Source organism: Puccinia triticina, chromosome 7A, assembly GCF_026914185.1.
Source record: "Puccinia triticina chromosome 7A, complete sequence".
In the NCBI taxonomy this organism is placed as follows: Eukaryota; Fungi; Basidiomycota; class Pucciniomycetes; order Pucciniales; family Pucciniaceae; genus Puccinia; species Puccinia triticina.
The window spans coordinates 4480523-4505429 of record NC_070564.1 but is presented as its reverse complement, the minus strand read 5'-3'; the positions used below and the strand labels follow the sequence as shown (position 1 = coordinate 4505429).

Here is a 24907-nt window from a genome sequence, read left to right as displayed (position 1 = left end):
TTCCGTAATCAATAACTTCTTCAATTAGTGCGTCAAATTTCAATTTGAACACACGGTCGACAAACACAGGATGGTCAGCCGCGGACGCCAGGAGTCCGATTTTGTTGGTTATATCTTTCCACTTTGGATTAGCAGTCATGGTGATGAAAAGTGACGGTGGGCCATATTTCCTTACGATGGCCATCGAGTCTTGGTACAATTGGCCCATCGCCCTCGGGCTGCCGATAAAAGTCGAGGGGAGTATGACTCGCCGGCCCTCAGGGACCTCGAAGTTCTCAATGGATGTCATAAGGGACTGGTATTGATTTGCTTTCAAGGCGAGTTGATGGTTTCGAATGAAATTAAGACGGGAGCCTTCTACGCATACGTACATATCCACAACAAATTCCTGAAAAAGCGTACGGCCATGGAGAATGATCGAGTATCGACCAACTCTTGCAAACAGGAGGAATGCAAACCATTCCAATGACTTGACGCGTCTATTCGTTTCTATTTCGAAAGCACCACTATTAAGACAATGTCATTGTTCTGATCCGAGAAAAGGACTCACTTCGAGAGGTTGTACAAACATATACGTTATCCCACTGTTGGGATCTGTAAGGGAAGAATAGGGGGTATCAAAGAGGGAAATAAGATGAATGTAAATCGGAGATATGCTCTAATTGTCCGTCTTTCCGCCTCAATTGAATATGACGGGTCTTGTTAATTTCACCTCCCCCTTCGACAACGATCGCAACTTCTTCCGGACTTGGAAGATTGTAACGCTTTGGGTTTGTCCCCGGTTTATGAATTGTCGTTAGGGCAAGCGTCTTTGACGGTGAGTTTTTCAAGACAGTTCTAGCACTCTTGTAAACTTTCGCGTATGGGTTATATGAATACATAACCTTCATCAAATCTGACACTATGTCTTCCTGCATGACAAATTTGGCACCAATTGGGTTTCGTCTGCCAGAGGCTTTCTCGATTCGCAGCCGGGTTTCTTCTTGTCCGCCATTCCCGATGACGTAAATTTGTGCATAGCCTGGGTTGGAACGATTGAGGGGCTTGACACTTGGAATCAGGTGGCTCAGACCGCTCGAGATTCGGAAAACATCGATGCCTAGTTGACCGCGGACGGTTTTGTCGACATTAGCTCCCAGCGACGTGAAGCTAATGCAGTTATTGTAAAGTCTGATAAGAGCCTGAAAGTTGATAGCTCCTAAAGAATAGTCAGCCAAGAAGTTAACATCCCTTTTTGTCAAATGTGTTACATACTCTCGTCTGTTCCTGAGAACAACTGTTCGAGTATCGGAGGCGTTTCAGGGGCAGCTGGATCCATCATGGGCAATATGACCTGCGATTTCTGACAGCACATTGTGAAGTCTTTCTCCGTCTTCCCACGGTTGAGTTTCGTCGATTCTTCATTGAAGTGAAGGGCACCACAACCTATACAGATGATTATGCACCTTCCAAGCGAGTGGGGAATCGTAAATAGGACTTGGTTCAATATGTAATTCTCGTTGTTGTCACATTCACGGGTAATAGCCTTGAACTTGAACGGCATTGTAACTGGGGATAGAGATGTGATAAGATGTTGACGAGATGAGGCCCGATAGTTAATGATTATCTGACAATTCAACAAATATAAGGCAACAACAAAGAGGGCTGTCCAAAAATTTATCGCTAGAAGACTCACACACAATTTACGGAGAATGTTCCTAGTGAGGAGAGTGAGGACTATGAACTGGTCAATCGTGTTACGCACCAACCACTCGAGTAACTTGGCAGAATTAGTCCCAAGAATGTCTCAATGAAGGTTGAATGTTGAAATCGCAATGTCAACTGGCCCCCACAACTGGTATCAAACCAACACCAAGAGGCCCTGAACTAGAGATGGCACTTGGCACCCGCCGGCGGGTACCCGCCACACTTCAGGACATAATTCTATGTGCTTGCAGGTACCCATTTTGCGCGTGCAGGTCCCTGCATGTATTTTCAATAAAATGGAACCCCTGGCACCCGCCATGGGCACCTGCAGGCACATAGAATTATGTGCTGAAGTGTGATGGGTACCCGCCGGCGGGTGCCAAGTGCCATCTCTACCCTGAACGTGCATGACGGTAAGGCAAATGTGGCTGGACCAGTCATTTGATGATGAATGGGCCTTCAGGTCGTGACACTCAAGCGAATCCAGTTGGCCCAGTAGATCTAAGAATCCTAGCTCATGAAGGACAACTAATAGCGGGCAAATCGCTAGCAAGGGTATTGGGGCCTATCCAACTCAAATGACCGGACTCGCATTGACATGTTTGGTCCTGGTTGTGAGGCGCGGGCAAAAAGTACGGTTGTTATTATTTGGCTCTCATCTAACTAACAATATCCAGAATTTGGCCCGCTTTTTTTTTACAAGACTATTCTAAATTTTTTTCTATTAACTGTGGCTCTTTATGATAAGATTTTTATGTTGATTTTTGAACTATGCGACACGACAAAAAAATGAGCAATGAAGGGAAAATGGATCCGTACAAAGTAAGAAAATGGCCCCGGAGGGTTCGATCTTCGGCTCACGGGCGCAAGAATTCGGGCAAATGGACTATTGATCTTCGAACTTTTAGTTCTCTCGGTTGGGGTTTGCTGCCGTCGGTGGCCCGGTGAATCATTCATTTTTAGACTTTTTACTTCCCTCAGTTGGGGGTTGCTTGCGTGGGCGGCCTGGCCCTTTCCTCTTGAGGAGCGGATAGTCATCTTCTTCGACCTTGTCTTCGTCATGGTTGTCGTGGTTTTCATCATTGGCAACTTGGACCTCGTCGGGGGATGCTTTTTCTTTTCCTTTGCGAGAGATCGGAGTGTGTAGCAGCCCAGTGGTGCCAGATTGAGATGCGCAGGGGGTTGGAGAAGATTCTGAGTCTTTCTTGAAGGTGATACTGGTGGGATAATCATGGTCAGAACTAATCCGATCTTGAATGATGAATTAAACTAACAACTTCCTTCCACGCGAGGCTGGAGTCGAGGGTCCTACCCCTAATTTGCCATTGCTACCCTTTGACTGATGACCACTCGTAACACTCACGCCACCAACCTAGAATTAATTCCCGAACAATTAGTATTAAGATATGGAACAGACAGTATCAACTCAACGCACAAGAATGATGGGCATCTTTGCCTTGATATCCCAATCGACCAAAGATCCAACGATCGACATTTCCCGTCCCACAGTGTAAAGGACATGGGTTTTCACCATGTTGCGAGTAGCTGGGACTATATACTTCGAAAGAAAAGCTCGGTGGGAGCGTGCCTAGACTGGGTATTAGTACCAAGCGTCGACTTGAAATGAAAATCTGACTTACAACAGGATCCCAATCATTGTGAGAGACAATGACTTCGAGTTGATCTTCCTCTCCAGGGTTCGGGCTGGGAACTTCAGCACGTTCAACAATTACGCCTAGGCCAACGATACCCGTCTTATTCGTGAAATCAAGGTTCAAATCAGTCGCTTTGCCAATTCGCATGATGGAATCCTGTGTGTAAGTCACGGTAGGAGGACTCCCGTCGTTAAGAGCGATCATCCAAGCACCCGTGATCGAATATATTATCCCTTGCTCAAGTGCATTAGCGACGGCCGTATTGGCCATTAATTTGACCTCGAAATCGACCTCTTTATCGCCTCCAACCCCTGCGCATTGGAAAAAGGTCCCGGTTGTCAGGAGCCCGTATTGGTTTCCTCTGACAACGTCTATTTCAGACTTTTGAGGATGGGAACGAGTAAGTCACAATCTGGTCAGGTTGAAGATGGTGGGGTGCTTACGTCGGACAAGGCTTCAAAATGTCCGGATACGATACTCGGATGATTTGAAGGTCGGACGTTCGACATTGGGGTAATGGTACTTGGTGGTGGGAGACGATGTGCGTGGATCTAATCTACGAGGAAGTTTTCAGGTGGCAGGAGATTAAGATGAGTGTGATCAGGTAGTGGGGGGTGGGAATGTGAGAAGGCAAGCAGGTTTTAAGTTCAAGCTAAGCAGTGATATCGCGGTTGGGGAAGTTCAAGACAACGGCACTTGGGCCAAGGAGAATATTGGGCCATGTTGTGAGGAATGGGGTCCACGGAGAAACACGGGTAACACTACAGAAGGGTTTGAGTGAAAACAATAGAATTGGGCGAGGGTCAGTTTTCGCCATGCGCAATGTTTGATGTTCGCTCGCGGAGCTCCTATCGCTCCGTTTTTTCAGGGCCTGGTGTAACAGACGATAAGGACACGGTGGCCATGGTAGCGAATACTTGAGGGAAGGGGTGAACTAAGAAGTAAGGGTGACAATAGGGAAGCGGTTAAGAGAAGTGAATGTGATCAGTAGACGGTGACATGTTGGAGCTGGTCGCGCGCGATGTTGTCAGGGTCTTAAGAACTCACGGGAATGACAATATCAGGCAACGTGGGCGGGTATTCATGCCTAGAGGTCCACAAAAAACAATGGGTGACAATACAGAAGGGTGGAAGAGCAAGTAATGGGATAGGTTGAGGGTCAGTTACCGGAGATGAACGCGTTTTATGCACACGTGCGGACCTCGTACCGAAGAGAGTTTGACAATCGTTTCTGCGAGACGACGCCTCCAGCTTGGGAAGGCGTTGAGGGTTGCGAAGGCGGATACGAATCGGAATGTTTCCTCGCGGTCCAACTGCGCCCCTGAATGACAGGCCCTTGTGGGATCAGTACAGGAAAGATTTAGGTAAAAGTAATTCTGGAAGGTTCCTTGTGGACCCCGGTTGTGAGGGGATGGTAAAAGATAGGAGGTCATGACGAACAGGAGTGGGTGAAGTACCGAATTGGTGAGGCTGTCGGCCCGTAGGCAACAGTATTGGCCGCAAGTAGCGAGAAATCGGAAAGGAGGAGCGACGGATTTGATGGGCAATTGAGATCAAGTTCGGATGAGGGTATTGAGAGGCGAGTTTGGGCGTCTAGGGAGTATCATACAGTGAGTTTGAAGAAAATCGGAGGGGAAGGCGTTTGGGGGGGGGGTGGCAAGGATTAGGGTGCGACGTGTTTTGAATCCGAGAGATCACGTGGGAAGTGAAAAAAAAGAGGGAATGGAAAATTATAAATAGAGACTTACGGCGCATATGGATTGCTCCTTGCGGTTCCGGGCTTTGGCTTCATTATGCCGCCGGAACCGCCATTGTGGGCAAAGGGGGTTATAGCAAAGGGGGTTGAGGTTGGTTAGCGGGACTCGCGCCAACCTCGTGGATTTTCCACATTGAATTGGAGAAATTCATATTGAATTGTTGGCTCTAGGCTGGTTAGCGGGACCCGCGCCAGCCTAGAAATAAGATGGGGAATGGGGAGGGAGAACCCATGATCTTAGGTTCCATGAATCATTGGTTTCATGAAACTTAGATAACAAGGGTGAGTCTTTTTGCACACCAAAAAATTCCCCCGCTGTGGTAGACGGAAAAGTGAAAAATCAAAAGTTTTTTCTCATACATATATTTACTCACCCTAGGCTTCAAGATACCACCAAATGGACCTCAGAAATGGATTCTACGGCCGATTTTACCCCTAGTCACCACTGGAAGCGTCACTGGAACCCCGCAGGATTGGAAGTTACACCCTCTTGGACCCTCATGGACACGGCCAGCCTCAGTCATTAACCTGTCACACCCCTCAAGTCACCTTTCCCAGGTATACACATACTCAGCCCCAGCCAAACACATACTGTTTTCTATCCCTCTTATCTCCACTGCTCATGCAGGGGACCAACCCCATTTCTTCTGTATTTGACATGTCCCCGCCTCATTTATGCACCCCTTGCAGCTGCATGCAGTCTTCTGATCCCATTTCTGCACTCCTTGCATTAGTCTGACACCACTCATGCACCCCTTGCATGAATTACCCCTGTATTTGACATTTCCCGCTTTGTTTATGCACTCCTTGCATTAGTATGACATCATCTTTCATTTCTCACCCCACTTTTTGCCTGTATTTAGTATCTTCTGACACCACTTGTACACAAACCACCAGCTAAAATCCCTCATCCAGGGTCCCCCTTGTAGCTAAAATCCCTCACATTTGTCTATATAAGGAGCTCTCTCCCCCCAGTTGTTTTTCCCTCAGTTCAGTACCCACCAGTTATACAGATATCACCCTTTAGCCATTATCATCACCCTTACACTTTTATAACATACCATATCATCCCTCTTATCTGCAATAACCACTGAGCTCACTCTCATATTCTCATACTCTCATATCACTGGTTGCATATCACGCACCTGTCACGAGTTACCCGGTTCCTGGTTCAACTCCCGACTAAGACATATACCCTTCTCAGTCCAGACACTCTTCTCAACTTCTTATATCACCCTCTCAAGGACCTTTGTTCAACCCCCACCGGAAACATCAAGTCAACTTTCACCCTTTCCATTGTCATAAATCCTCTCAACTCTCACATACCTGTCATCGAACAACTTCATCTGGAACTAGACCAGACCTATCACTTGATTAAAACTTGCCAAGCTTAGCTTGGTGGGTCTTGTTATCTGATAGTATAGAAGGGCAGAGTTTGCACCTCCATCATCCCCTTCTCCATTCAGCAAAAGGGTTTCACAACCGCTTTTGAGTCTTACACCGCGCACACCAACAAGGTGTGCAAGTGTGTGCACCACATCAAGTGGTGTGCATGTTTTTGCATTCTAAGTTCAATGGAGTAGAGGCTAGGTACTCCAGAGCCCAAATGTTTCCGGGGTGCACCTGTGCATGGTCTGCCACTGCAAATAGTATGGACTGTGTCACCACCCACTTCTTCCTTGGTTCCCCAGTCAGCTGTATCTTACAGACAAGAGGGGGTTTCAAACCACCTCTAGGAAGTTGTCCAGGTCCAACTTTCCAGGAAAAAAACACCTCCTGGAAAGTCTCCTGCGGACCTGGATTCCTGACCAGCAAGTCTCTCCAGGAGGTCCAGGAAATCAGGAAAAACCAGTCCAAAATAAATAAACCAACCCACCCTTGAACTCAGCCCCAAGAAGAACTGAGACCCTGGCAGGTTTTTTTTCTGTTGGAGTGAACACAAGTTCACAAGACATGGTCTGTTTTGGAGTGCTGACCCCCATTGGTTTGAAGTGAACAGCCCGGCACTCCAATCACTCAATGGCCGGTGCACCAGCCATTGATTTGAGGGAGTACTTACATACAGGACTCTCACAATGGCTGGTACATACCGGTCATTGAGGGGACTCACCACTCTGGATGATTGGTATAGAAAAGTCATTGAGAGGTCTCAGCACTCTCAACGACCGGGACCAACCGGTCATGGAGAGGACTCAACCCTCTTAATGACTGGGACTGTACAGGTCATTGAGAGTGATCAAACCTCTTGATGGCCGGCACAGACCAGTCATTGAGATGACTCAACCCTCTTCATGGCCGGTACAGGATTGATCTGTACCGCCAGCAAGAGGGTTGATTCCTCTCAATTATTGACAGAAGGGTCATCAAGAGGATACATCATACAACCCTCTTGATGACTGGTTAAAGATGATTAGCTGAAGAGCTGTTAACCTACTATTCCGTTGTCAAGGTCAATGCCACAGAGATGAGAAAAACATTTAGCCACAGAAATAACCAGTTGACAGTTAAGGTGAGGGTTAAAGGGCGGCGGGATATGATAGAACATGTCCCACTTGTGGGATTCAATTCCAATGCTGATACATGTGAGAATACCAGCCAAGGGGACCAACAATCTTCTCATAAATTGAGAAGACTGTTGCGAACTAAAGCTGCGGAAAATGGTAAGCAAAAGCAAACCTTTTCCGCAGCACAAAGCGCAGTGCGGCGGGAGTTTGAAAACTAATTACATCTCCATGATGCATACAGTGACAACAACCGCAAGCAGCAAAAACAAGCTCAAGGAAAAATCCAAGAGCAAGTCTCTACTCGAGCGAATAACAACAAGCGCCAAAGGTAAGCAGTTGTTATAAGACTAGAGTACAATGATTAGATAGTAGCTAACGCTCTATCCATTTCTCTAGCCACAGTCCCAGCAGAAAAGACCAGCGCAACCAAACCCACTCGAACAGGTGGAGAAAAACTCGGTGAGTGACTGTGTTGTAGGCAGATTGGCTAAAGAAACAAAAAGGCTGATGTGGAGGGACGGATGTTCATTAGACAACGTCGCGATACTCCTGAGCCGTTTTGCCGAATCAAGCCAAACCCAGGGCAGCAAAAGCTAAAAGCTCCATCAAAGTAAGGACAGAAGGATTGAACCTTGGTAGTGAGAAGGATAGCTAATTGTCATCTACTTAACGCAGAACCAATCATCCAGATCCAGAAATAGAAATCTGTTTCAAACATACTTTCTTTTCATCTAAAACTCTTTTATCAAAGATACTGCGGCCTATCGCCTGCTCTTAGGTAAAGATGCTTCTCACTTTTATACATTTAACTATTATGAGTTGTATATAGGAAAGTAGTTAGAAAACTAACAAAAAGAAATAAACTCTTAGTTCTTTGAGTTCTTTCAGATTTACAGTCTCGGTGCTCGAACGCGCTACCTCAGAATCAAAGATCAGGAGCAGGTAAATACAATGGCCGATACCAATGGGGAATCCAGTGATTCTAGCTTAGGAGGCAAACCAACGATGAAAGTCCCTAAGTTCACGGGAGAAAACTTTGAGATATGGGAAAAGAAAATTTGGATGGTACTCGCTGAATTCAATCTCGAGCACTTCATTGATGAACCTCCGCTACCCAATATGACCAGACAAACCAAGCCAAAGGCACAGAAGGCGGTAAACTTGCTCTGTTCAAATCTGTCGGATGGCGTCTTCAACACCATTGTAAAGAAAGAAAACTCAAGACCCATACGAGCTATGGCAAATGTTTAAGTCAGTGTACGCATCAGATTCCATACTAGCCAGCTACAAGGTGTGGGCACAATGGGAAGATATGCAGTTCAACGACGACATGGGCGCATACATACTTGGAATAGAGGAATGCCTTGCAAAGTTTGACTCGTTAGGAATGGTTGTACCAGACTTCGTCATCTGCTGCAGCATTATCGGCAGGATCACGAAAAAACAACCGTTCCTCATGCAAAGTCTTTTCGGTGACTTGAAATCTCTTGGAAAACCTAAGTTTGTTATCAATTGTATACGCGAAGTTGGTTGGTTCGAAAGGACAAACAAACGGAAGGCACCTGACAGCAGCCATGGAGCGACTGCCTTGACCATGGAGCCGTTGTCGAAAAAGAAGAAACCATACACTCCAATCACTTGTCCGGGAAATAAACACAACCCGGCCGCCAAGCACCAAGAAGAGGATTGCTGGACGCTACACCTGCAAAAATTCCAGCAACATCTCGATAAACAAAAGGAGAAGAAGGCAAAGGGTGCCTTGTATCACACAATGACCAAGACAGATGTCAACCGTTCCGGAGAAGCAAATATTTGCCCGGCGTTCACGTTTCTCTCCAACACTTCTGAAGCAAAGAAAAGGACCACAATCTTGGACTCCGGTGCCAGCAATCACATGCTGACTACCCTTGGATACTTCAAGCAAACTAATCCGGTCAACATTGGGATTGTGACAGGAAGCGGTCCCGGCAAGCTAGTGGCAACGGCCAGGGGAGACGCCATCCTACCGTTAGCGAATGGCGGCTTGATATTACTCAAGGACGCTCTCTTTGTTCCAAATCTCACTCGGAACCTCATATCCTTTGTCTAACTGCTAAAAGCTGAAGCTATCATACATCGAGGACCGGAGGGCTTTGAAGTGAAAATTGTGATGGTTTGAGACGATGTTGATTACAAAGGAGCAAAACCAGTCTGTGTGAGAGCTAAGTACTCGTGTCTAGTGAGTCAGAGGCTAGGCCCCAAAAAGGGGCCCAACACCCCCCCCCCTCACCTAGACACGAGACCCGCCTCCGCTCTAGATACATGTCACCAAACTAGAAAACAAACAGTAGAAAAAAGGATAGAAAACAAACACGCATAAAGAAAACATAAAGAGTGACAGTTAAGATCCCAACAAATGTTTACGCAGCCGCTCGAAAGGTTCCCGCGTCAAGGATTTAGTGAGAATATCAGCCAATTGATCACCAGTTGGGACCCACGTGAGAGCTGTTTGCTTAAGGTAGAGAGCTTGGTTAGTAATGTGAAATTCCCTGTCTGTGTGCCTTGTTCTTTTGTTGGATGAGTCCTCCGTGCTTATCTTAACCGCGGATTGATTATCACAAAACAAGTGTCCTATGAAGTCTTTACGTACTATGTCTTTCAACAAATGCCTGACCCATAAGACCTGTCTTGTCGCAATTCCCAGTGCCATATATTCTGCTTCACACGTCGAAGCCGCCACAGTTGCCAACCTACGCGACGCCCAAATGATGGGGCAGCCCATGAAGGTCATAAAAATTCCATAGGTTGATTTGGAGTGCTCTCCACCCCAAGATGTGTCGCAAAAACAACGTAACGCCGGCCCTTGGGTGGTAGGGCGTAAAGTCAACACCTGATTCCTCAAATGCGCCAAGTAGTTCACCAGGTGCCGGACACCTTTCCAATGCGACGGACCCGGAGCCGCGGAGAACCTTGCTAAGAAATTCACTGCAAAAGAGATATCTGGCCTAGTGCCAACAGCCACATAACTAAGCGACATCACAACAGAAAGGTAAGCTCTCAAAGAGGCAGGATCACCCTCTTGTTCCGAAGTAATGTCAACATTAGCCGGCAAAGGAGTTTTTGCCGTGGTTACTCCATCCCAATGCTCGTCCAGGATCTCATTCACCAGCTTACGCTGACTCAGGACAAAGGAATCATTGGTACGTACAATATCAACCCCAACTATTGAAGTTAGATCCGCTTCCCATTTGATTTCCAGTTTCCCAGCCAGCGCTTTCTCCAATGCCTTCAAAGAGTCGACAGAATCGCCCGTCACGATGCCGTCATCAACGTGGACCCAAATGATTCCCGTCTTGTCCGGGTCTTGAAGCACGTAAAGACTTGTGTCATATTGACTCGCCGTGTATCCAAGACCCTTGAGAACGTCCCGTAGGTGCAACCACCAGCACCGCGCCGCCTGCCTCGTCCCATATAGAGCTTTCTTGAGACGAAGGCCTTCACCAGGCTTGACTGTCATCCCCTCCGGCGGCTTGATCCAGATTTCTTCGTCTATGTCTGAATTCAGATAGGCGGCTACAAAATCAAAGGAGTGTACCGGCCATTTATTGGCAATGGCCAGCGTCAGCACAATCCGCATTGACACAAATGTTGCTGTCGGCGCAAAGGTCTTTTTGAAGTCTTTTCCTTCAACCTGCGCAAACCCTCGCGCGACATAGCGTGCCTTGTACCGAGTGACGCTTCCGTCCGCTGCTTTCTTGATTGCAAAAACCCACCGGCCGTCCAATTCATGTTTGGGAGAGTCCATGACACACACTTCCCACACATGCTTCCGATCCAGATTGCTTAGTTCCTCTTCCACAGCTTTCTTCCATTGGTCCCAGTCGGCCGATTTTTGAGCTTGTTTAAACGTCCGCAGTATCCCTGCCATGTATAAACCACAAGTTTCTATGATTTCGTCAACCATGCGTTCCTCCTGCTCAAACGCCAATTCATGCAAAGAATCTCCTAGAGAAACAGCGTTAGTAGTGGGATGGATTGTCAAGGGAGCTTCAATTTTAGAGTTTAAATGTCCTGGTTGTACCATCCTCAAACCCAATGAGTCTTTGAAGGTGGCCCAAGCTGATGAAACTAACTTGTCAGTTTCTGGGACCCAAAACATCCAACCTTTGCTCTCGCCAAGATGAGCAATGACATGAGCCCAAAAGGCTCGATCAGCCAGCTTGTGCCTCTTTTCCGGGGGTGTAAGAACATATGCCACACTGCCGAAGATCCATGCCCGATCCAATTGCGGCTTGTTGCCAAAGAGGACTTCATAAGGTGTCGTTTGTCCGCTGGTCTTGTTCGGTAACCTGTTCAGTATCCAAGACGCCCACTCAAACGCAAAGCCCCAAAAACGCTGGGGAAGTCTGCTGTCACCCAAAACGCTCCTGCCCATCTCCGAAACTGTTCTGTTGAACCGTTCCACAACTCCGTTCTGATAGTGATGGTAGGGTAAACTGCACTCCGCTCTAATGCCCCTGGCCTTCAGAAAATCAACCAAAACTTTGTTAGCAAATTCGCCCCCATTGTCACTCCTTAGAACTTTCAGTTTCTTGTCCGTTTGCCTCTCTAGGTGTATAACTGTATCGATGATGTGTTTGTTAGCTTCAGTCTTGTTAGCCATTATCTTGATCTCATTGTAGCCGGACCCAAGATCTTTAATACATAACACATACTTGCCCTTGTTGTACATCTCAAATGGGAAGGGGCCCATCAAGTCCACATTGAGAATCTCCATTGGTGAAACTGACCGATTTGACCGCGCCAAAGAGTTAGTCCTGTTGCTCTTGTGTGTCGCACAAACTGGACATCAAATCTGTCCCGCTGGCATCTTCTCAGGGAGTCCAAAGGCCCCCTTCTGCTGAATCAGCCGACGAATCACCCGCAAACTTGCATGTCCGAAAATTCGGTGCCAAAACAGCAGAGTAGACTCATCCTTTGTCAGATCTTCGGGTCGCCAAGTGAAACTGGGGCAAACCTCCAAAGGTGATTCAAAAATGTCCCCCGGAAATAACTTAGAAGTTAAAGCTTTAGACTCATCAGGTGGACTGATAGAAACAGGATCAGTTTTATCATTGCCATTCATCGTATCCTAAGCTTTGTCAGATTGATCATTCAAGGAAGAGACAGGTTTTGGAGGATGGAAAGAAATGGGAGCACTGGAAGACACGTCGGACTTGAGAGAAACAGAAGGAACAGAAGATGCAGGATCTAAAGGAAAGCAATTGACAGGAATAGGCCGTGGAAAACACCATTTGTTTGCCTCTCGCCTGAATGGACAAGAGAACAATAACTGCCAGTCGGAAGAAAAGATGTCAAAGGCATCCTTCACATGGTCATATAGGAATCGAGAATCAGCTTTCCTGAGAGCTGCGAGGGATATGAGGGTTGATGTCGCATGCTCACAGAAAAGCACTCCCTTAAGAATTGTGGTTTGCCCAGTTCGGGTCCAAAACAAGAGGTCCCCAGCCCCTGTGATAAAGGACCCACCACTCTTAGTGGCTACTCGAAGAGGTATGGGGGAGGAAAATTTGCGAAAGGATCTCAGCACATACCGATTGCCAGTCAAGTGGTGTGTTGCACCCGTGTCAATTACCGGGTCATTGACCCCCCCAACGGACAACTGACTGAAGCGCGGCTCAAGCCCTCCCTCCAATTCTTGGTCCAAGTTGCCAATCTCAAGCACTCTGGCCACCGACTGAGGGTGTACAGGGTCGGCCGGTACCAATTGGGCAGGAGGATGATATCCGTCAAATTGATGAGTTTGTGGAGCCGGCAAACCGTATTGAGGTGGTAGAGTCAAAGGGAACTGGCGAGGATCAAATGCCGGGAGCGAGCCATTCGCTGCCGTAGTCAAATTAGCAGCCAGTCTGGGTTGGACTCTTGGTTGCGAAGTCGATGGTGGTCTGTGGCGATAGTCCGGTCGATAGGAGTCTGCCCGTCGGGCCTGACCAGCCGGTGCATACTGGTTGTTGAACTGAGATGGAAGCGCTCCGTTCTGTTGGAATGATTGTGGGACAAACCCAGGCGGCTTGACGATGGGATACCACGCTTGAAAGTTCCCGGGCGCCATGAAGGGTTGCAAACCGCCAACCGATTGCAGTCGTGGAGTGAAACGTGGATTGAGCGGTGGTTGATCGAAATTGGAGCGCCTTGGAACCGGGCATTTACTGAGAAGGTGATCGGGAGAACGGCAGTTCCAACACTGCAAGCCTTGAATTGCAAGGCCTTCGACTTGTTGCGGAAGCCCCGGCCAGAAATCCGGGTGATAAAGCTCCATCGACTGCGCATAAGGATCAGAAACAAGATCCGGGTGTACGTCCGTCACACCTGCCACAAATGTAGAAGATGATTGAGGGTTCATTTCGAGCTGTTGTTTGACAACGTCGATATGCTTCAAGATGTGGTCCGCCATGACTGCCTTCTTCGCCAAAGTCCTGCTAACCCCCGCCAAGTCTTGTTCAACCCGGCGATCCACTTCCCGTCGATGATCTGATCCCGCTTCAAGTGAAGACTGGATAGCAAGTCCACCAACGGTTTCGCAAGTGAGTTCAAGGTTGAGCGTGCCGAAGTCGTCCAACAATTCCAACAGATAGCTCATTGCCTCCGAGCTGCTGCCATGGTCCAACATCTTGAAGTTTTTTAGTTTCTCCCAACAGAGCAGTTGTTCAGCTCGAGTGACGTTATTGATGCAGGAACGGAGATGATCATACATGCCGTAAACGGTGCTTTGCTTCAACAGTAACCAAACAAGCGCAGTGTCGACAGTCGCCAGGAGAAGAGATCGACCCAATTGTTTGTTGGCCAAGTGTGGATTCGCCTTGGTGAACCATAGACTATCTGCGAAAAGCTCCCGTGCACGCTCACGAAGGAACAGGTCCCACATGGTGAAGTTCGATCCGTCCGCCTTCAGCTTCTCCGCATCGGTCAACCGAGCGATAGCGTCCCAAACATTTTGACCGACCGTCCTGCTGCTCTGCTGTGCCTGCTGAAGAAATCTGGCAACATCAGCATCCGTGTATATTGCGGGACCGTCGTCGCCTGGTCCATGAGCGTCTCGATCTTCAAGTCCAGGCATGTCTGGTCCGGTATTCTGAGGAGTTGAGGCGTGTCTACTGCGGGACCGGTGATGATTCGTGGAAGCTGGCCAATTGGTTGTTGCGAAGGCGTCTGGTCGAATGCCTCCTAGATCAGGTGGAAGCCAAGGATTATTAGCCGAGGGAGGTGAGTGAGTGTTTCGAGGGGAGTATGACATGGTTTCAAAGAAAGAGAAAGAGAAGGGGATCGGAAGTAGGATGTGAGGAGGAGAGATGGATGTGAGATTTTTCGGTTTGGATATGGAGAGATGTCTGAGAAAAAAAATACGAGAGTTGTGGTTTGGAGTCGGAGAGATATCAGAAGGAAAGGGAGATTGTAGATTCAAAGAAGAGAGTAAAAAAAAATTGGTGCAGGGCGAGATAGAGAGAGAACACTTTGAGTATTGAGCAGAGTAGAGATTTTGATAGAACAGCACAGAGGATGAAGATCCGTTTGGCCTCCCGCCTTGCTCTATCTTCACCGTTATAAATTTCAACCCCCTAGGTACCAAGGTATCGGGTGCGAGCTAGCTAGACTCTAGTTTAGTTCACAACGGCTATTTTCAAGCTCAGCGTTCGGTCGATGATATATTGGATGCAGAAGATAGGAACCCTACGCTGGGTGATTAAGAAGATAAAGAGATATCCCTACGCTGGGATAGAAGACGATAAGCAGAAGAAAAGGAATCAGAGAACCACGATTTGAGACCCTACGCTGGGTGGATTGATGAAGCAAGAAAAAGGGCTTATAACCTGTGATGGTTTGAGACAATGTTGATTATGAAGGAGCAAAACCAGTCTGTGTGAGAGCTAAGTACTTGTGTCTAGTGAGTCAGAGGCTAGGCCCCAAAAAGGGGCCCAACAAAAATCAATGGCGGTGATCCTATCGCGGTGGACTTGGATAACAATCTGCTTGAACTCAAAGGAGTCCTTGACCCGGAAAATCTGGTTTTTGGGTTGGCCGCAGAGGCGGAGAAACCGCAATCCGACTTTGTGAAATGGCATAATTGGCTAGGACACACTTGCGCAAGGTGAATGGCGATCGCTATTCCAACGAAGCTTGACCTAACCAAGACAACCGCTTGCGATGCCTGCATGAAGGGTAAAGTAACTAGAGTACCCTTCCAAAGTCACTTCAAGGAGACTACTGCAGCGCTTGAGGTTGTTCACGGAGACCTAGTTGGCCCAATAGTCCCAGCCACCAATGGCGGTGCAAGATACTTTCTAACCTTGGTTGATCAACACACCGGATACATACACACAGTGATTCTGAAGACCAAAGATCAAGCAACCAAGGCTTTCCTCAAATTCAAAAAGCTATTCGAGAACCAAACGGGAGGAAGGATCAAGAAACTGTTGACTGACGGGGGGGCGAGTTTTGCAACCAAATGCTCAGCAATGTGCTTAAGGTATCAGGGATCCAGCACAACGTCTCGCCGCCCTACACACTGCAGAACAACGGACTAGCGGAGCAAGCTAATCGGACCATAATTGACATGACTTGATGCCTCATAATGCAATCAAACATGGCCTCCAAATGGTGGGGAGAAGCCGTGCAGACTGCGACGGCAACTACTAACTGTCTGCCATCCCTGTCAAAAAGCAAGAAGTCGCCGGTGGAGCTCCTCTTCAAGACACCACCCAACATGAATTTTTTCCGGCCGTTCAGGTCCAGGGTATGGGTTGTCAAACCCAAGCAGGAAAGGAAGCAGAAGTTTGGACCGATTTCTTGGGAGGGAGTCTTGTTGGGTTACAAGAACAGCTACTTGTCCTATAGAATCTGTCGACTCAAGGACAAACAGGTAGTCAATGTGAAGCATGCACACTTTGATGAAAAATTGTTTCTGGCATGTGGAGCATTGCGTCAAAGCTACAATCACTCGAATGGAGACAGACTGCCTATCTTCAACTCAGAAGCAGACCTGCCTTTTGATTCAGACAAGGACTTGCCTGCGGACAAGGAAGCGGAAGAAGACGGAGAAGAAGGGGAGGAGGAGACGAGCTTTGAAGACCTGCTGCAAGCCCTAAATTCTAAAACACCAAGTCAGGAACCTACTCAAAACAAAGCAGTCGGCGACACTACCTTTCCAACAACACTGGCGCAAATAATTATAGGTGGAATTGATCAGCGTAACATTCTGGAAGGGAAGCAAGAGCGAAGGCAGGCGTACACGGTCTCAGTATCAAACAAACCCAAGACTCATAAGCATTCCTCTTAGGCATGAATATCAAACGATTTGAAAATGGACTTCAAATAAATCAGACTCAGTATATTGACAGGAAACTGGCGAAATTTCACCTTGAGGATTAGCACACGGCCTCGTGTCCGCTCAACCCGCATGAACATCTGAAGAAGGCAACAACCGCTGAAGTAAAGGCGTTTCAGGACATGAACGTCAACTATAGAGCTCTGGTGGGATCTCTCAACTACCTTAGTATCTTGACAAGACCCAACATAGCATTCTCGGTCAGCAAGCTGTTGCAATTTCTGGAACAACCGGGGATCAAACACTACCACGCCGCTGTGCAGGTGTTCCGGTACCTGAAAGGCACTCGCAATATTGGTCTGACATACGTCAAGCAGTCAAACTCAGAGGTGCAGGCGTTTGTAGATTCCGACTGGGGAAACTGTCCCGACACTTGGCGATCTACAACTGGCTTCATTGTTCAGTCTGGCTCTCACTTAATCAACTGGAAATCGTCAAAACAGGCAACTGTCTCTCTATCCACTACGGAAGCCGAATACAAGGCATTCTCAGACCTCGGCAGGGACCTTGCGTGGATTGCTAATTTGGCAGATGAAACTACAATCTCTCCTAATCTTCGGCAAATTCGAGTTTTCATTGACAATCAAGGAGCGATTGACCTCGCCAAAAGCAAGACCTCTCGAAACGGTTTTCAAACGAAGCACATGTCAATTTGACTGCACTTTGTTTGAGAGCTAATTGGCATAGGATTACTGCGGGTTCTTTACATCAAAACAACTGAAAATCCAGCGGACGTTCTCACCAAATTGACCGGTCAAACCACCATCAAAAGATCACTTCTCAAGCTTTCAGTCATCTCAATCATTGAAGCTGCTTTGAATCGTGCAACTCGAAGCATGGGAGGCTGTGAGAATACCAGCCAAGGGGACCAACAATCTTCTCATAAATTGAGAAGACTTTTGCGAACTAAAGCTGCGGAAAAAACCTTTTCCGCAGCACAAAGCGCAGTGCGGCGGGAGTTTGAAAACTAATTACATCTCCATGATGCATACAGTGACCACAACCGCAAGCAGCAAAAACAAGCTCAAGGAAAAATCCAAGAGCAAGTCTCTACTCAAGCAAATAACAACAAGCGCCAAAGGTAAGAAGTTGTTATAAGACTAGAGTACGATGATTAGATAGTAGCTAACGCTCTATCCATTTCTCTAGGCACAGTCCCAGCAGAAAAGACCAGCGCAACCAAACCCACTCAAACAGGTGGAGAAAAACTTGGTGAGTGACTGTGTTGTAGGCAGATTGGCTAAAGAAACAAAAAGGCTGATGTGGAGGGACAGATGTTCATTAGACAACGTCGCGATACTCCTGAGCCGTTTCACCGAATCAAGCCAAACCCAGGGCAGCAAAAGCTAAAAGCTCCATCAAAGTAAGGACAGAAGGCTTGAACCTTGGTAGCAAGAAGGATAGCTAATGGTCATCTACTTAACGCAGAACCAATCATCCAGATCCAGAAATAGAAATCTGTTTCAAACATACTTTCTTTTTATCTAAAACTCTTTTATCAAAGAGACTGCGGCCTATTGCCTGCTCTTAGGTAAAGATGCTTCTCACTTTTATACATTTACCTATTATGAGTTGTATATAGGAAAGTAGTTAGAAAACTAACAAAAAGAAATAAACTCTTAGTTCTTTGAGTTCTTTCAATACATAGATGATGAGATGTTACAGTATCAGGGATGAGTCATCCTCTGAAGGTGAGCCCAGTGTGTTGGTCTTGGATATAACTGTGACACCGTTTGATGTTCAAATTGTAAAGTAGGGAAGAAGAGGGGAAAGTCAGGATAATAATGGCAGTTCATGGTTCTGCATCTGCCAATTTTAAAGTACAATCAGAATGATAATGCCAGGTCCGGATAGGGTTAGATTGCAATGGTCAAAACTTTTGGAAAGGTAGCACAGTTATGTCAAGCTAGCAAACACACCACGGTAAATGTGATGTGTAATCGGACCTACCAATGAAGAAGGAATGTTGTGGCTGACTGAATTGTGTTGAAGTGGATTGGTGGAATTGCCTGATAAGAAGAATTGTCATGGAATCAGGGCAAAGTGTTGGTTTTGGATAAGGGAATAGTAAAACAAAGGAAAGTGAGCATTGCTGACTAGCGATGGAAACAAAGCACAGTACGGGGAATGGGGAATTGAAGCAAACAAAAGCGCTTGAGGAATGTGGTATGGCTATAAATAGACCTGCTATCACATCTGATTCCTCCCAGGTTGCAGAGTTTCAGACTCATGAAGCTGCCTAGGGGGGGGGGGGGGGGATTATGGATTTTTTTTTTCCAGGGAATGGGAAATCACTGTTGGAGATCTTGTGTTGTATGCTTTTAATCTATACACCCACTAGAGAAAAGAAAGAGAACTAAAAAGATACTCTGCCTGCATGCATGCACATCATCTGCCACACTCTTCTCCCAAGCCAATGTCTATCACCTTTGGCCACCCTGCAAAATCCACTTTGTAAAAATCATTTGCCCCATTTCAAATCCATGTCGTAAAGGCTAGATGAAAGTACAAAAGAAAAACAAACAAATACAGGTAGAGAACACTGGTCGTTCCTCTTGGAGAAAAGTAAGACTGAAGGAAACTTTGTTATTAAGACATGACGATCCCACCCAAAAGGAAATTTCAAAGGGAGAAAAAAGGAGGAAGGTTCCATTGGATAGCATTGCTGCACGGTACAAAAATGGAATAAATGTATATATATATATGAATGGAATATGCCACATTGAAAGAAAACTGGACGCCGATTTTTCTATCCCAGTAGTATATATTCATATTTATATTATGAAACTGATGAACAGTATGAACTTATTACAAAAAAAAAATGATAAATAGGAGAAAATCACTAGAACGATGAATGAAGATGAATAAGTGATGAGATGATGCGCCCTCAAAAAAAAAAAGTTAGCCAGTGGTAGTATTGCTATTACCACGACCATCACCGAAATCGTTCAGATTAACAAACTCTTGGAAGTTGAAAAAATCGATTGGCTGGTCGATTGAAAGTCCCAAGAATCGAAATCGGTAGTAAACGGGATGTTATTGTCGTGGAAGAGGAGTTGGTAAAGACTCAGTAACACTGTACATGTAGGGGAGCCATCGGGAACAATGCAATCGGACCAAACGATGAATTGGAGAAAAAAAAACCGACCTTTGTTCTGGATTTCTCTTCTGGCGTAGGACAGGAGATTTGCTCCTCTAGTTCGGTGAGCATCGACCAGGTAAAACAAGTCTGTTGGGCCACCAGTTGCAAGATCGAAGTGGGGGATCTACCCAGATGGACTGGAGAACCCAAATTAGGGAAATCTGCACGAAAGTGATGATCAGTTGGCTGGATGAGAGTGCTTACCGAGGATGGCTGCATTGACTCGATGCGCCAACAAATCCCTCCGGCTTTGATCGAGATACTTTCGGACGGGCGAGTCCCACGGGTCGACATAGGCCAACAGACCCGCGACGTTTTCCAACTCCTTTGCAAAGATAGCACGCTCGACCGGTTCGGGTAGCTGATGTACAAAGTCATGTAAAGCCCGACAATGCGGCAAGGATAATGCCAGCGAGGTCGTCCGAGTCGAAACGCTAGATGAGGTGGTCGAAGTGTCATCGCTCAACGCGCCCACGGAGTTCGAAAGATCGGTGGCCATCCCGTTCGATGGTCCGCCGGAGTGGCTAGTAGGTGATGATCCACCGAGCTTTCGGACTGCGTGTTCTGACATCTTCCCGTTGGCGTGTCCATTTTCAGTACCAGGAGCAGCTGATGAACCCCGAGTGCGATTCTCGCTATCATGCTCTAATCCGTTGGAGTTGGTCGGCTGGCTTTGCGAGATCGACCGGACAAATTCAACAAAAAATTGGATCTGTAAGTTCAAGGCGACGTGTGCTGGATTCAACGACCCAAACGATCCGTGAGAAAGATGGCTTTGGCTGAGAATCATGTCAGATGATGAGATGGGAGCGGATGTCGTGTTCAAGTCAATCTTCGAAGAGCCCTGTCGCGAGTTGTTTTGTGAGCGATTTGGTGAGCTCGAGCTCATACTTGATGAATTCAACCCACTACGTGAGGATACCGCTCCCCTTAGCGGACGATTGGCGAAGGAGATGCGAGCTTTGCGCTGGGCGAGGACATGGTTCGGGATTTGGCCGTTCGAAGTGCCAGGAGTTTGACCGCTGGAAGTGCTAGGATCGGGGGCGGTAGAACTATAAGGATTGTGAGCGGTAGTGGAAGAGCTGCCAGGCATAGATGTTCCGCAGGACTTGGGAGTAAGAGGAGGGCCTAGGACGGCTGGAAAATGTGCTTCTATAAGCTTGATAGCCTCCTTGATTCTCCCGCCGACTATGTGTTCTTTGATGGCTTTGATGGACATCAATCAAAACACGTCTCCGATCAGCATCACAATTGGGAACTCGGGACAAGAAAGAAAGAAAGAGTAGGATAGCTTTACCTAATCGTATCCGGGTTGTTTGTACGTCCTGTGCAGTCCAATCTGGGTAATATCCACCGCGATCGGTGCCGGCCAACCGATTGGCCGAGGAATTCTCTCCATTGACGGACATCTCATCCCTGGGCAAGCTAGAAGTCTCGTTGGCCAAATGTTCCTCGGAGCTTCCAGAGACCCCAGGGAGATTGGAGTGAAGGAGACCATGTGAGCTGGAAGTGTCTACCAAATCACCCATCTCTGCGTCACCATCATCGTCTGTATCGAACCTTACGGTGCGTTCAACTACAGTATCCTTCACGGCCAGAGTCGATTGGTTCGGTTTATCTGCTGATGGCGTCTTGGATGGGGCATGGGCAGGTCCATCGGCAGTTTCTGGGCGAGGTCTGTTGCTGCTGGGGGCGGATTCTCTGGCAAATGCTGAAGCGGTATCGACAAAACATTGGTGACAAAGGTAATCGAGTATGAGTTGTCTCATTTCAGCCGGGTCTGTCGGTCTCCGCGGGCCGTGTTCATTGAGGAACATGGCTGGGCTTGTGCTTGATGATGGATGGGTAGGATGATTGCCTGAGGAAAGACTTGGATCGGTCAGATAACGCTGAGACATCTGAAGACTGCTTCCGAGATCACTGCAAATCAATCAAGTCGTGGATCAAATCATATCAATGAAGTCAGTCGAGAGGCATACGCATACTGTAATCAGTGGCCATGATGTTTCAGGTAAGAAGATGGGACTGACAAATATTGAAACAAGATAAACCTCGCGAGACGGTTGAATTGACCACGATGGTTAGAGTCGGCGGAACCTCAACTTCTCAAGGTTTTTCTTTCTAAAAAAAACAGTGCAGGTAAAAGTAAGTGGGAAGAGGCCAATTACAACATAGTTCGGAGGGGAAGCTTACATACCAACAACTTCAGAATATAGAGCAAGAGAACCTGCTGTTGACCGGCGAAAATGGAGGCCCCCTGAGGTTGGAGAAAGCAAAGGCGAAGGAAGGAGGAGTGCTCGGCGATAGAATCGGAGTGGGAACCAACCAGAGATCACGGAGTGTTGCTGTATTCCTGGTATGGATGGAGATGGTCAGCTGTTGCTCTGCTGCTCTTGTCGATCGATCTCAGCTAAGGTTGCGATCCGGGCCTCCGGGCTCAGGTGCTCCGGATGTGATAGCAAGTATCCGTCGGACCGCGGGCTTAGAATTTGGGGTATGTCCAGTCAGCAAGAATATGGTTGGTTTATGTACGTAAATAGTTATCTTTCCTCACTCCTTTCCGCGGCCGGCATCCGAGGTATGCCATTGATTTTCTCTCTCTCTTTGTCTGTTTACGCGTCTCTTTCCCCTTGGTTGATGAGTTCTTTGTCTCGCTGTTTTTGTTTTCCTGGTGTTGATCACATGCTCTCCTTCATCATCCCAGGTCCGAGGACGGCAACACGCTAGAGTGATTCAGTGGAATTCGGGTGATTGAGTGGAATTCGTTTTGGACTCTGAAAGTTCGTTGATCGACGAAGACGCGCAAAACATCGAAGACCCCCGCGATAATGTCCAACCCAAACGATGGACTCATAGACACGCCCAACACTGGTACACAAGCAACCCAGCAGCTTGACCAGCACCAAGTAGGTGTGTATCCACATAAGATCTTTTGATCAAATCAATTTATCTCGTTTTCAAAGCAATTAACTGCTCATCAAACCTGCAGATCTAGCTATCCAAGGCTTTGAACGTCTCTGTGCACAGCAGTCTCGCTGGCCTAGATTTATTCCTAATGGCATCACAACGGATATTTCTATCGATCGACTGCGTTCGAAGAGAGGCATCCACTCTCATCTGCACTCAAGCCTTCTACCCGAGCTAAAACAACAAGTTCGACGCATTACGGAAGCTCTGGATAACCTGGAAAACTGGCTGAAAGAACCGCACTCACAACTCCAACTCGTTCTAGAGATCCAGCCACACCTGCATCGCACTTTGGACGAAATGATTCATGCAATTGATGACATCATTCCCGGCAATTTACCTGCACCCAATCAAACCAACGATCAGTACTTCCAAGAGTTCAAATGTTACAGACTCGTTGGTCTGGACAGTGCTATCAGAGGCGAATTGAGCTGTGCCATGCTTGAATTTTTTCAGAGGGCCCGTGGTACTATCAAGCCCCCGAAAAAAACGGATCATTATGTTTTCCCGGTCTCTTCTCACAATCTAGACTACTTGATCGATGCAGCCATCAGATGGCTAAAAGGGTCTGAATTACACATTATTCCGGATCTTTGGGTCGAAGCCACATCAAGAATTGATTCTGCAGGCGAACAGTATTCAAACCTTTTCCATCCGGACCGGGAACCTCCGATGAGTCGGCCAGCGATCCAGCTTGGCAGATCGATATTACCGATCATTAAACTATCCAATCTATTTTTTGACAAACTAGAAACAGGCGGAATGAAACAGAAGAGGGTGGCATTATTTACAGAGATGTCTTCTCATCAACTGAACTTCTTACACCAATCGGCAGAAGAACTGGGAGCGACTTGTATGTATATGGTATCGAGGTTGGAAGAAGCCGACACAGATCCACCAGTCGATACTTGCTCAGAACTCGTTTGCGAAATCAAAACACTCTCAGAACTTTTTCAATCTTATGTACTTCTCGCAGAACTTTATATAGCGCCTTTATTCCCTGACATAGACGGGTTGCCTTCACAAATTTATTACAGATCTTGGTTTATCACTTGGAACAGTTTGTTCTTTACAGCTACCCATAATGCTATCCAAGCTGCCAACTCCTTTGCAGAAAATCGTTTATAATATGCATTCTTCTTTGTCCTTCATCAGTGAATCACTTAACGGAGCTGTATGGAGCGCTCTCTTTGGGAAAGGCTTATGAGCAGTCAAACCTGTCTAGCCACATTTCTGTCAGTGGACAGAATTTGCTATGTGGGTTGGCAGGTTATGTGGTTACAAGGATGTGCTACAGTCTTTTTTTTTTTTTTTTTAGTGCTTATTGTTTTGACATTCCGCACTAGGTGAATACTAGGTTATAAAGATACATGCGATGATGTTTAGAGTAAAGTACATGATTGAATAAATATAAGATTTATTTTTATCGTTGAATATGATTTGTTTTATCTGAGTTGTTTTTGAGAGAAAAAAGAGAAAAAAAGAAAGACGCGCCCAAAGAAAGTGATCACAATGAAAATCCATCTCTTTAAACGAGTCTGATACTTCGCGAAAGCCGAATCCAGCCAACTTCCGTCATGACTGCGGCCCAGACAGTACGTGTTATGTGGTTGCTCAAGCCACATACCCTGATGATGTAAGCGGGCAGGAAGTTGACCGAAACCGACTCCCCCTAGGAACCAGCCCGATCTTTCCCACCGAATACACGCTTAGAAACAACACAACCGGTAAGTCAAAGATAACTGAAATAAAATAAAATAAAAAAGACAAGAGAAAGTGATTTAATCTTCTTCTTCGATATAGGTTTTAATATTTTTGAATCGATTCGTTTCGAGG

The 24907-nt window shown here is 46.8% G+C and overlaps 2 protein-coding genes across 2 annotated transcripts; one reads left to right on the top strand and one right to left on the bottom strand.

Moving 5' to 3' along the window:
* Positions 1 to 19863: 19863 nt before the first annotated feature.
* PtA15_7A506 (uncharacterized protein) lies at positions 19864 to 22002 on the bottom strand (the record flags this gene model as incomplete). Its single annotated transcript, XM_053171119.1, has 4 exons — positions 19864 to 19950; positions 20111 to 20241; positions 20309 to 21310; positions 21402 to 22002. The coding sequence occupies 4 exons, from the start codon at positions 22000 to 22002 to the stop codon at positions 19864 to 19866; spliced, it is 1821 nt and encodes a 606-aa protein (XP_053022332.1).
* Positions 22003 to 22932: 930 nt separating this feature from the next.
* Positions 22933 to 24199, top strand: PtA15_7A505 (uncharacterized protein; the record flags this gene model as incomplete). The annotated part of the gene is made up of 2 exons (XM_053171118.1): positions 22933 to 23014; positions 23094 to 24199. 2 exons carry the CDS (start codon positions 22933 to 22935, stop codon positions 24197 to 24199), a joined length of 1188 nt encoding a protein of 395 aa, XP_053022331.1.
* Positions 24200 to 24907: the final 708 nt, after the last annotated feature.